General features: G+C 45.9%; 1 protein-coding gene across 1 annotated transcript in view; it reads right to left on the bottom strand.

The window, feature by feature from the left end:
- The window catches only part of khdrbs3 (KH domain containing, RNA binding, signal transduction associated 3), an 89052-nt gene extending 77246 nt beyond the window's left edge, over positions 1-11806 (bottom strand). The window contains exon 1 of the mRNA XM_068576378.1: positions 11328-11806. Coding sequence (XP_068432479.1) covers positions 11328-11418 — 91 coding nt within the window. The 5' untranslated portion in view covers positions 11419-11806. The remainder of the gene's footprint in view (positions 1-11327) is intronic.
- Positions 11807-13798: the final 1992 nt, after the last annotated feature.

Here is a 13798-nt window from a genome sequence, read left to right as displayed (position 1 = left end):
ATCTAAATTGGTCAAATGTGACATTATTTCTTGGTCAGACGTTGTAAAAGAAACACTAGACGTCTATTCCTAACTACCATACGCATAAACGACATGTCCTGGGTTCCTACATCACAAAAGCATCTTTCCCCGATTTTAAGCGGCGGACAGAACAAGAAACTGCGGCTCCGCCCAGATAATTTCCACTCGGCGAAGAACAGCTGTCTCTTTTAAATCAAGTTTCGCACAATTAAGAGTCCAATGTGTTGCTTTTGTGGGAGCCCTGCATTCCTCACAGAAACGCCGGCAGGCCTTTTGTTTCGTCAGGGATATAAAAAAAATAAAGACTCCATAAACGCTCCAAACATCTTCTTCTCTTTTTTTTTTTTTGGCGGGCTAACGATGGCCGCGGAGCGAGGCAGCGATTTAACGAGCAGACGGGGCAGAGATGCACTTCCAGGTCAAACTATAACGAGCCTCTGATTGGGCAGATCCCAGGTCAGACTTTAACGAGAAGCGTTGCCAAATGGCTGGCTGGAGGACCGCGTGCGGTGCCGTCGGCTGGAGCGTCGGCCCGACGGCAGCGACGCACAACAGACTGGATTTATTACCCAGCGGAGACTGGATGATTGTGCTTGTTATGAGGACCGGAGCTGATGTGACCCCGTGTTTACGGTTTCCCGATAAGACTTAATGACTGTTTTACAGCCAATTGCGACAGCAGTGACATGTTAACAGGCCGACTGGAAAACAATATACACGCTGCATCTGGTCGCCGTGCCCCATCCACGGCCGCGAGGCGATGAGGTCGTTCACGAAAGTGTAACACAAGATGAGCTTTTTTTTTCCCCTTCTATTTTGAATGACTTTGTTGGCGTGCAATTCAAGAGGAATAGGAGGACGCGAGTCACAGCGGGAGATGTCTCTAACAACTCTGAACACAATTAGGCTTTAATACCAGGCTCTGAAAAGACACAGTGGAAGCGAGCGGCCCAGCAGGACGCGAGGGGGAGGGCCTCTTGGCGCCGCCGCTAAACGAGCATCCGTCCCTCCCTCATCGCTCGCTGCTTCAGCGAGAGAACTTCTCCCGCTCCAAAAACCCAGAAAATGCACTTAACTTTCATTTACTGGTATCCCACCACCCCTCGCTCATTAAAGATTCATGCCCGCCGCCACCAGAGCCTCGAGCTGCTCTTTTTTCTCCCTGTTGTGCAAAAGGTGAGCGCCACGTAGCGTGAGCGCGACAGCCCAGGATATGAAATAGTATTTTTGTCTGCCGCAGCACACACGTATCTGCTCTGGAAATCACTTGTACTGTGACGTCCTTTGAAAATGTGTATTTTTACATTTTGTGGTTTTGTGATGAAGAGCTAGTTGAAATCCAGCTGCAGAGATGGTAGTCGTGTAGCCAATGCTGCCATACGCCATTTACATCACTTGTATATGTTATTTCTGTCAAATGACAGAAATTATCTCCGCTCTGTCTGCTAGAAATACACGCCTGCAGCAACCGCTGATGAAAAACATCCATTCAACATCAACCCTCTGGGGTCTGAGGTCATCTTCCTTTGATTTTACATCATTTCCTCAATTCACCTTTTGAAGGCACTTGCATGGCAGATACATACTCATGTGTTCGATAAAGAATTGCAGAAAAATCTCCGCTCTTTATATAATGAGGCACGAGGCAAAAGTGTAAAGAGGAAAGATGACTCTGAAGCTGAAAGATGTCATCTCGATTTGGGAAATTCTTCATATCTCTCGTGAAAACATAACTTTACTCAGGTGGTCGAACGGTTTTGGTGCTTGAAATTGGTTTACCAAAGGTCTTGAGTTCACAAAAGCAGTGAAATATATGAATAAAAAGGTAGATACATGTAAATAAATGCCTAGAACGACATTTTTATCATCTTTTGTTGGAGTAAAAATGTGGTCAGTCACGACTTATAATGTGTGAACATCTTTTCGTGTCAAATGCGCCGTTTCCTCCCTGCATGTAAGTGGACCCTTTTTTGGATACAGTGAGCCAAACTTGGCATGAAGCAGTAATGTCAGCGTTGCATCAGAGACGGACGCCATCTTCCTAACAGCCGTGCCTCCAAACAAACATTCACCCGGAGGAAAAGTGCACCGCTGGAGTAAACTTGCAGGCGAACGCCAGACAGCTAAATCTCTTCTTCAATAGCAGCAACGCTGCAGGTGTAACACCGACACACTGGCATCCCGCCAGCTGCTGTCAATCAAACACAGACACGCCTCCTTCCAGCCAGCTGACATAAAAAGGATTTTCTATTAATAACACGTTTGAAAAGCACCTTTTTTGACATGGAGGCGACGGCAAAATGGGATTTCAGCTGGATTGTAACGCACCGGAGAAGATTATTGCTGTTCGCGGCCACTAATGAGAGAATTATTCCATTTGGAAATCTTTTTCATTCTGTCAAAATTACACTTTTTTTCAACCTGGATCGACTGATCTGACAGAGGAAGGATGGATGTCTTTCTTCCCCCCGTGTTCTACATGCGATACGGCGTGCGTCTCTCCTGCTATCTCCGTGTCTTTCTTCACTGTGCTATAACAAGACTCGAAGAACAAACGTCACATTTGAAATACTGAATTAAAAAAAAAAAAAAGGACATCAAGACTTTTACTGAGAACAGAACGAGTCTAAAATAAATAGATTAGTGCCGGGGTATTAAACCAGACTTCTTCTTGGGGAGGCGATGAAGATGACCGAGGAGCAGCGAGGACAGGAACACAGCGCAGGGTCTATTTCCCTTCACGGCCTCGCTACCTGTCGGGCTGTAACATCTGCTGCTCGCCGCGGTCGACGACATCCAGACAGCGAGTTGCCTCACACTGAATCGGAGGCGTTTCTCGCCCATGTACAGGCGGTCGAGGATGATGCCGGAGGGGCGTAAATACATTTAACCTCGCGGCTAAACGCGACGTCTCAGGCTTACACGACACATTCAGAGGGAAGAAGAGGCCGAGCCCTGGAACTGCGCCCGCCGCCGCCGCCGGAGCGGTTTGAAAAACTGGTTTGAGGCTTTTTCGTTGCGAGCTTTTGCCGAGCATCAAGACGCACAGAAGAAACAACGGAGACTGTGTAAATAAAGTTCATCCTCCAAACGTCTGGGGACAGCGAGGGACGGCTAAGCTGTGCAAACTCCCTTAACAAGCCAAAGAAATAATAAAACACTCAGGTTATGATCTCCAGCCTTGGCTATTTTTCTCATGTCACGGTGATGTTTGAAGGCAGCTCTGAATCACACGGCACCGAACGCCGTATTCGCCGAGGGTGTAGGTGACTTACACCATCTGTTTCTAAAGCAACAGGCTCAGGCAGACACTCTGCCAGGGAAAAAAAAAAAAAAAAGGCACCACAAGGTCCCCGGGCTTATCTTGGTCGAGGTGTGCTGCTGCTCCTCGGCAGCGGCGAGGTGGAACGATAAACATAATTAAATTGAGTTGGATTACACAAAATGGATCGGATCAGTTGGGAAGGCGGAGAAGCTAATCCAGTGCAATCCACTCTATAGAGGTGCCAACCACACAAAACGACACGGATAAAGGAGGAGGGGAGACGGGAGGCGGTGGCAGGCGGCAAAGAGAGGAACCCTTCCAAGGGAAAGAAATTATTAAAAAAAAAAACACACAGCTCCAAAGTCAAATATCAAGTCTTAATAGCAAAGTTTAGAGGATGAGAAAGTGCAGGGGCTGAACACACACGTCTCTTCTCAGTCTCTGCTGAATGTTGTTGGACGTTTGCAGAGCATGAAATGTGTCTGGAGTTGAAGCCGTAGAGGCCGTAGTTAAAAAAAATAAAGATAACAAGCAATGAATTTGCACCTATCCACCGTTAGAGAGAAGGTGGGACATCACACTTGTCGTCCGTCGCAGCATTAATTATAAATGAATCCAGGGTGAGTCGTTCTCTCTCTTCCACTGCGTTCATTCACTTCGTGAAGACGCGCTCCCTGCATAGGAAGCAGGGGTCAGCAGCCGGCTGGAGAGCTCACACGTTTTCTTTCCAGTCATGTGAACTTTTTTTCGTCTTTTCCACTAACTCATCTGCGACAGCTCTCCCCGTATAGACGCTTCTTTTTTTTTCTTTTCCCATTTCAACTCCCATTCCATTCCACTCCTCCATTTTTTGTTCCTCCCCTCAGATTGCATTTTCCCTTTTGTAAGTGACTTTGGTGCAATCCCCTAACAAATAACCTTTTCCCTGGGGAAAGAGACTCTTACTTTCTCTACAGCCCTGCCAAACCCACTGCTGCCCTCTCTGTCTTCTCCATCCCCGTCTCCCTTTGTCTCTCGGCCTCGGGGCACAGTAAACACACTGATACAGTCCAGGGGGAGGAGGGGGGGGGGTTGCTTTTTGCTTTTCCAAACTAATCCAGTGTAATCCCGCTGCTGTCGGCGTCCTGCGTTGGGCTGCAAATTATCTTCAAATAAAACGAGGATGGAGGGATCAATGAGAGGTTGTGTGTGTGTGGGGGGGGGGGGGTCATGGGCTCCTCTCGATATTTGTCCTGTTCACAAATCAAATGCGCGGAAAGTTGGCGTCTAACGTACATTTGTAATGTTTACGCCAATCTCGAAAACCTGCAGGCGCAAAGCAAAACGCTTCCAAAAGCCAAAGTATTGTCCCGTTGTAGAGATTATGCTCACGGAAATCACAATTGTAACGCAATTGTATGGCTGTTTGGGTTTTGACGACGTGCAACGTAGGAGAACTTTGGCTTTGTTGGATTAAATTAAAAGAATTACGCGAGACTGAGGTAGTGGAACAAGTCAGTGTTGTATTGGCCTCTCGTATCAGAACAACTAAACCCGGCCGTGGTAAAGACTCAGCAACACACATCTCCTTATCGGCGATGTGGAATATCCCCTTTCAGCCCAAACAAGTGCACTTTGCATTATTTAAGCCGGCCTGGCTGGACGCTTTCATTCTCTCCTCCTGGACCGCTGTCCTCTAACAGAGCGGCCTGCGGGTGCACGTGGAGGATGGAAACATGCACATTTGTGGGATTTGGGATATGACTGCAGCATTTCTACAGTCGGCCGTGTTCAACGGTGAAATTCGACAGCCTCGACATTAAGTCAACAAGTGGAGCCCAGGGCGAGCTCTGCGCCAGGTGGAGGCGCGAGGAACGAGCCGACAGATGGAGAGGAGTAAACGCAATTAATAACTTCTGCTTTTGTGGTGGTTTTTTAGAGACGGGTTCCAGCAGGAAACTGAATGACTGAACACCAAAACTACTGGAAGGAAGCGTCTCAAGATGCTTGCTTTGAAAAAAACATACAACGTTATTTTCCACAATATTCCTTTATGTTTAACACAATGATGCTATCTATCTACTTCTCAGTGCATCATGTGTTCATGGGGCTTGATGTTGCAGCCGTGAAGCAAGAATGGTCAAAAGTTACTCTCTGATCAGGTGAGTACAAATCATTTGTACAAATCTGTGCAAAGGATTTTCAAAACCAACTTCCACTACCTGGCCGTTTTTCGGGGCCGTTTTCTTTCTTCTAAACTATTTGCCTAATTACACATTCACACTGCGAGCGACAAAAAGGAACAAAACGACCACGCATGGCCGGCTACATTGTGGCCGACAATGACAGCACATGGCTTCCTCCCAGCGACCGCCGTAATATATTCAATTACCTCTCATTGGGAACGACTCTGTGTTTGTTTGCATGCAGACAAACAGGAATGAATCACGTTAATATTCCAGGTTTGACGTTTTAACGCCACTAGAGGCTATCGAGTGCTGCATCCCAGTGGAAGGGAGGGGGGGCGGGGGGGGGGGAGAGTCTAAATCACCGCAACGTTGGCTCATTATTGCCGTAACGAGTGAGAACATGCATCGCGCATAAGCAGTGGAATGGATGCACGTGAGCACGTCGCGTCCGGTAAAGAGATGCTGTTAGGTTTTATAACGGGGAGATCTGCCTGTGTTAGTCCTGGCCTACATTTCGCCCCTGGATTCCAGTGGGAGCTGCAGCAAAGCAGAGACAGAGCTCTGCAAACACACACACACACACACACACACACACACACACACACGGCAGCCAACCACTGCTTGTCTGAATGCAAAGCGGGTTTGCCGGAGCTCCCCCATCTGCCCTCTCACAGTTCACTTGCGAGCTCATTGCATCCGCGAGGGTCAAATAACCAGCGAGCTCCCGGCCCCTGGCGGGTCCGGGGGTCTGCGGCGGGCGCCTCCACCTCACCGCGGCGGGCTCGGCGCTCCGGCCCCGGCCGCAGATCCACAGATCATTATCGCTATCAAGCACTGTTTCCCCAACAAAACGATAGCGCTGCCTTTGATCCCACGCCGAAGCTTATTCCTGTTCACTTCTGGGCCTTCTCACCCGGGAACCGCTCGCCACTCGGGGCAAAACTCAAGCGCGGCTAAAAATACGCCTGTGTTTTGTTGAGGAGATGGAAATGTATGAATTAACAATGGGGCGTCACGTCTGAAATGTGTATACGTTTCCCCACCTGCTCGCTCTGTGCAGAGACTGTATGTTTTGTTGTTGTTGTTCTTCCGTTTCTTTGTGGGTAAGCTAGCCGGGGATGGTAATTCAATGCAAACGCTGTGCCGAGCTCCTGCTGTGGAATATCCAATTAAAAAGCACTAGATACGGAGTGTATCCAGCGGCAGCGAGGTTACAGCGTTCAATGTGGGCCAGAAGTCGTGAAACATTCAGAGTGGACGCCGCTCTGCATCCACACGCTCCACAACCAGAATGCATCTGGTGCGGGCCGGGCCTCCACACTTGAACATGCCGTGGTTTACACAGCTTCACTCGGGGATATGCATTATGATGTGAAGCAAATGTGAAATCATGTGAGAAAGAAAAAAAAAGTAATCAGCGCGCGATAATCACGATAATCATAATAATGGCTTCTTTCGCATCGTTTCTGAAAGATGTGGGAGTGAAAGTGAGAGGTCACATGCATTACATAAAAACACCATGATGTGAATCAAATCACAAGGAGACATGTAATGGATCCTCTTGCTTCTTGAACACACTCTAGCAAAGTTATATGCACATACATGACTATGAAGCTGCTTTCTCCTGTCAGCTTATACTTGTGTGTTTTTGTTCATTGTGAAAATAAGTTTAAAAATATCATCATTGTTTCTCTTTCAATAATAATAATGTAACTGTTTCTAGCATGAACATACAACAACCGCCTTAAACGTTATGTACAACCTTACTTTTACCTTTAGTTGTATACTTATACCTTTAATAATATTGTTAATAATATATTGTTAATAATAATATTGTTACGTACAATGCTACACAAAACAATGTTACATAACAGCGTTAAGTGCAACAGTGTTAAGTACAACAGCTTCAAGTAATACAACGTTGAGTACAACAACGTTAAGTACTACAACGTTGAGTACAACAGCTTCAAGTACAACAATGTTAAGTACAACAATGTTGAGTACAACAGTGTTAAGTACAACGTTGTTAAGTACAAAAGATTTAAGTACAACAACGTTAAGTACAAAAGCTTTAAGTGCAACAATGTTAAGTGCAACAACGTTAAGTACAACAATGTTAAGTACAACAACGTTAAGTACAAAAGCTTTAAGTACAACAACGTTAAGTACAACAACGTTAAGTACAAAAGCTTTAAGTGCAACAATGTTAAGTGCAACAACGTTAAGTACAACAATGTTAAGTACAACAACGTTAAGTACAAAAGCTTTAAGTACAACAATGTTAAGTGCAACAACGTTAAGTACAACGTTAAGTACAAAAGCTTTAAGTACAACAACGTTAAGTACAACAACGTTAAGTACAACAATGTTAAGTACAACAACGTTAAGTACAAAAGCTTTAAGTACAACAACGTTAAGTACAACAACGTTAAGTACAAAAGCTTTAAGCACAACAACGTTAAGTACAACAGCATTAATTACAGCGTTGTGTAAAACAGCGCTATATGAAAAACATGGAGTCAACGTTAGTGTTTAGTTTCACGCAGGACCCAAACAGCGGTCGCCAGGGTGAAAGTCTGTGTTTTGTTTGTTTCTTAATGCTTCACGTTGATTTTTGTGTTGTTTTTTACATAATTCTTTTCTTTACGTGAAAGCACCGTGTCCAAGGTCAAGAATGAACCTCAAATAAAGCGAACACTTTGGAAATGAGTGTTACTTGTAGGCCCTCGTGCCCCCTTGTGCTTTTGCAGCGCTATAATGTACATAACGGATGCACTTCATGCCACCCGACTGGTTTTCACACCTAGCAGCCCTTCATTAGTATGCTGTTGAGGATTTTCATTCCTTGTAGGCTGCTGGTCCTGCTCGTCTCTTATTCTGGCTGAAGATATTTCTCCAGCCTCCAGTGTCTGCCCGACTGTATGAGGCTTGTCACAGGGGCAGAGATATGGTCCTTGTGGGATAAGAGCTGCACGAATGGCCCAAACTTATCAAAGCAGGCCGCTCTGTCCCCGAGCTTCCAAACACAATGCTCCCCTAATTTCTCCTGAAAGGAAGTCTCTCCAGACCTGGGGTAATCTCGTATTCGCCGTTTGCACACAGTAACTCTCGTTACTCGAGCTCTGTTCCCTGCATCCCCTGCCAATTGCATAATCAAGTCCAGAACTCATCAGCAAGATGGCAGAAGAAGTGCTCTATTAAGCTGCATCGTGTCCCATCTGTTGTGTAAGAGAGAGATAACAGTATTTACTGTTTTGGAGTTGTGGCAGACTGTTTCGGCCAAATTTTTGTGCACCGCGGAGCTGTGCTTACTTCATAAAATGTCACAGATTAATTCTGCCGCTCGCGACGGCGTCCAACTGCCATCTCTTGCCCCCACCAGAAGAATCACAAACTAACTTTGTTGGAAGTGTTTTAGCGAGAGCTCGCGTGAAACCATTTGAATGAAAGCACGAGGGCGGTACGGCTCATCTAATATGCTTGTTTGTGCTTCTCCTGCCTTATGAAGTCCATCAATTTTATGTAGTTTTGGGGAAGGAGAAATGGCCAATACATATATATATATATATATATATATATATATATATATATATATATATATATATATATATATATATTTCAATAACTCTGCATACCTACTGCAGTGACTTTAAGAGAGTGTCTGTCAAGAAAGCCTTCAGTCGGACTCTTTCAGCTTTGCATACTGCATTCAGGGCTCCGGTCTTTCTCTTCGGGAGGCGAATATGTGTTCTTAGAGGAATAAAAAAAATTAAAAAAAAGGCTAACCCAGATTTTGTGTCACGAAAACCAGCTGATAACAAAAAAGTGCTGAGTGAAACACAGCAGTATCTTCCTCGTAGACCGGAGTGAATGCACCTGACTGTACATGAATCAGCTCTCTGAAGGATGCATTAACCCACGGGCCGTTCTCTCAAACAAGACTTCCATCGGCGCCCGATGGCGTCGAGGCCATTACATCCATTACTCCAACGTACGCCGAGAGAGCCGGGAATACATTTAATTTCACACATCACTATATTCGGTAATAAAGGTAATGCAGGCCCACCGTTGGACACTGCAGTAAGGCATGTGCCACATTGTCGTGACTTTATGTGCAGGCCATCTGAGGACAACGCAGGAGCGTTGAACTCTGTAATGTCAGAAACCCCTCACCATTTCGAAATGTCAATAATTCAGCCTCAAAACCCAAACAAATAGGACGACGTGAGAATAGAGGGGCAGGTTTTTTGCATGTGTGATAATTTGGGGAATCATTCAGTAACTTTGATTCATTTAATTAATAAATGTGTCAATCAACAGGAAATTCATCAACTGTTATCGTCATCAATAAGCCTGACTTTTAGGTTATTTCTAAAGCAAATATGCCAAATATTTGCAAGATGGACAATTGTGAGGACTTGATTCCCTTTTCATATTATTGTAAACTGAATGTCTTTGAGCTTTGTTCTGTTGTTAGAGCCAAACTAAAAAGCAATCTGTTACAGCGTTAAATGCAAGTCCATATGTTCCCCTCGCTGCTGGCTGGAGTTCACGATCAACCAATCGATTGATAAAAAGCATAATCGGCAGATTAAACAAAGAGGAAAACAAGCGACTGCATATTGGTATTGCGGGTTCACAAAGGGACAGAATATCCTGGAAAGTAATTCTGGGAAGAAAAAGAAAAAACTCAAGGAGGTAAACAGCGTTGCAGGTAAATCCTGCCTCACTTCGCAGGGGGCCCCTTCAGAACCACTTGGAGGACCCCTAGAGGAGCCCAGTTTGGAAGACATGGCCAGAAGGGACATGGCTTTGTGTGAGTAAAGACCACAGCTTGGTGCAGGATCTGCACCTGGAGGTTCAATAGAAGGAGTTATGGTGCAGCAGCGCTGTTTACAGACTCGTGCTCCTCGTCTGCGCCCCTCAAAGCCAACAGCAGCCCGCGACACTCCAGACAAAGCCCACGAGTGGTACTTAAGGACCCACTCGGATGCCTTAACCGTGCACTTCCCCACACAAGGAGGGAGAGAGGAGGGAGGGGGGGGGGGCTTCCACAGGGCTGCGGCTGAAGAAGTGCACAATTCTTGACGGCTTCAAAGCGGAAAGGGCTGTGCAACGGATTAATTAAAGCGTCTACACGAGAGCCGCCGCCGCCGCCGCTCCATCCGCTCCCATTTCAGTCACGTCCACTTCTTCAAAGGAGGAAACACATGTACATTTGAATCGGAGTGTGATTATTCCGCCGCTCGCGTCACAGCTCACACACGTCTGGGATGCAAAAGAGCTGGGATGCCGAGGTGCCTTCAGGCGTCCATCCCCTATAACCTGTTGGCGGTGATAGCTTCGCCTCGTCTGAAAACAACATAGGGGCTTTCTGTTCCTGTGCAAATGTCAACTTTGACATCAGTTACAGCTTTTCTTTTTCCTGATTAAAAACCAGCAGCAAAAGGCTCCTTTGAAATGAGTAGTTTCCCTCAATCTTTGTGCAGGTGCAGCCTTCAGGCAAATGCGTGTTTTTTTTTTTGAGGGGGTGTGGGGGGCTCATTTTGCTCCTGATTTCTACACCCCACAAGGCTGGCTTTGACACGCTTGCTGCATAACAACTTGGCAAAGCATCCGTGCTGCTAAAAGGACCTCGCTCTTTTAGTGTGACCAAACGGGAAATTGTAAGTACACCCAAAAAAAGAAGGAAAAAAAAAAAAAACCCTCTTATTTATAACTTGAAGTAGGCGGGCTGGTGGAGTCACGTCGCCCGCAGCTCAAAACCACCAAGCCTCAAACCCGAACCGCGTGTTGTGGACTCAAACTGTGGGTTTTTTTTTTTCCACGCAGCTAAACTGTTTACTTCAGTTGTTACCCGGCCCGACATTTACCTTGATCCAGTAGCCGCAAGGAGTGCTGAAAAGACGGATCCAGCGTGTCCTTCTCTGCCATAAGCTCCGGCAAGTACTTCTCGCTCTCCATCTCGCGCGCGGGCTTCGGGGCTCCAGGCGAAACGACTCAAATGTGATTCAAGTCAACAACAAAGCGAAGAAGAAGAAGAAGAAGAAGAAAAACTTGCTCGACGTCCACACACGGGCTCCAAGTTTGGGGCTGCGCCGAATATATCTTCTTTTTGTGTGTGTGTGTGTGTGTGCGTGTGTGTGTGTGTGTGTGTGTGTGTGCGATATTGTCATTCGCGCTCGCGCTTCACAAGAGCATATTTCTCGGGTCCTCGCGGCACGCACGCGCACAACACAAACCACGCAGGGTGAATCAATTCAATGTGAGCGGGAGGTTTTTATCCCATGGAAGTGTTGTTGTTGAGCCAGCTACGCATCACAGCCCGTGGTGAGGCTTCCCGCTCCTCTCTGGGTGCACACACTCTCTCTCTGGTGCTCCCCTCGCGCAGCACCCACAGCTGAAAGTGAGGAAGAGGCCTTCCTCCGATTGGTCACCGTGGAAAAGGGGGCGGGGCGACGCTACGGAACTGTCCGCGGTGCTGAATCCCAGATATTACCATAAACTTACCATGAGCGAGCGCGGCGAATCGGAGGGAGAGAGGGAGAGAGAGAGAGAGAGAGAGAGAGAGAGAGTACCTGCGTTTGATGTCAGCCGGCATTCAAACTAACGAGGAGTGTTTGCTTTGTGTGTAACGTTAATAATGCATCCAGAAACTCAGTGGAAGCTCCTTGACTGTTTGAAGAAGCAATACAATAAGACAAGAGCACATGCTTTGGATAAAAAAGCTTGAAGCCCGATGATTTCACAAAGGGCCGATTACAGCACGGTTGTGATGGGGCCAGATCAAAATGAGTGTTGTACAGTAAGGTGGCTTCATTGTATTTTACACAAAGATACAGAACTATAGTGGCATACCACCGGACAGAGGCGGAGACAGACCTTGTGAAGATTCGGGCCTCTGCCCAGACCAAAAGGTCAAGGAGCATGCGCCCCAGTTAAGATTTTGTATTTTATGCGCTTATTTTCAACCTGAAATGCCTAAAAATCTGCTCATCACTTGTGGAAAACATAACAATCCCTGTAGAATTGTTCTCTAACTTTTCTTCATTAAACCACCACCTATTACTCCTGCCTAACAAGAGTTGCAGCAGAGGCGTAAAATTTGCCATCCGGTTCCTTGTTTGCGCCGTTTAAGCTGCAAGCCGCCGGCTCGGCCATCGCCACGTTGAGAGACTCCCAACCTCGTATTTAGAAGCTTTAAGTTGTGTTGCATACATATGCAGGGGTATAGGAACCTGGCATAAACATCCTCACTCATCAGGATGTTGGAGTAGAGTTCACAAAATGAGCGTTTAGCTGGCATGTGAGCAGCGTTACAACACGGGGCGAATTGCCAAATACACCTGGGAGGTAAATCAAAAAACAACTCGCATCGGGCTTTATTCTATATTGGGCTTTTTGGGGCTGAAAGAAATGGCTGATGATGTAAATATTGGTCCAGTTGACCTGTCGTATTTCAAATCAGTCGGTACAGTAAAGTAACTGGAGCATCTCTGGAGGCTACATAATAGCCTCTTTACTCATTTAAGCAATTGATTAGGAGCGCGTGACTCCTTAGGTTGCTTTTCCTTGTTAGGACAACGTGTCGATAATTCTCAGGAAATCCATTCACCTTCTCATAGGTCAAGCATGCGTTTCTCCCGGGCATGCTTATGAATTCATTAATTTAGACAACCCTGTTGTTTCGAAAACACACGCCGCAACAAAAAGCAGAGACAAACTTGGCAATACTCCAGTTGTGTAGCAGATAACAGACACTGACACTATAGTGTCATTAAAAGGCAGATGCAGAGTTTATCCAGACAGCAGATATCCAAAGTCACATCCGCAAATCCATTTTATCAGACATCCTAAGCCTTTCAGTTGCTGGAAGCATACAATGAATGCTAAAGTGTCTTTGTGGGGAATTTGGGGTGTTTAGAGGCTGGGTAAAAAAAACAGGATTTGTATATACAAGCTTCATCTTTGTAAGAAAATGTGGAAAAAAGAGATAAGGATTCTGTCAATATTTGTGGAGGATGCTGAGGCAGCCTCAGGTGGGCGGCTATCTGTAGGCTGATCAGCACTGGTTATATAATTGAGATGAACATTTCTATTTCAATAACTTGGAGGAAATGTGACCCAGAGGCTAAAACCGAGATGGGTTTATGTATATTTATCAGTGTTATATTCTCCGTGAACTTTGGAATGTGCTATTGGTTATTTGGCTTTTGTGGCATGATTTGTGCTCTGGAATAGCCGCTCCTGGCATTAATGATGCACTTTTGTTTTATGTGTATCTACATAAATATGAATAGTGTGCGTGTGGAATGAAAATAAGTGGAAATATGCACATTTTGCT

The sequence above is a fragment of the Clinocottus analis genome, unplaced genomic scaffold (assembly GCF_023055335.1).
Source record: "Clinocottus analis isolate CAN_PGR_092001 unplaced genomic scaffold, fCliAna1.0.p SCAF_14, whole genome shotgun sequence".
NCBI classification, from domain to species: domain Eukaryota; kingdom Metazoa; phylum Chordata; class Actinopteri; order Perciformes; family Cottidae; genus Clinocottus; species Clinocottus analis.
The sequence above is the reverse complement of the archived record's forward strand: the minus strand, read 5'-3'. Positions and strand labels throughout refer to the sequence as shown.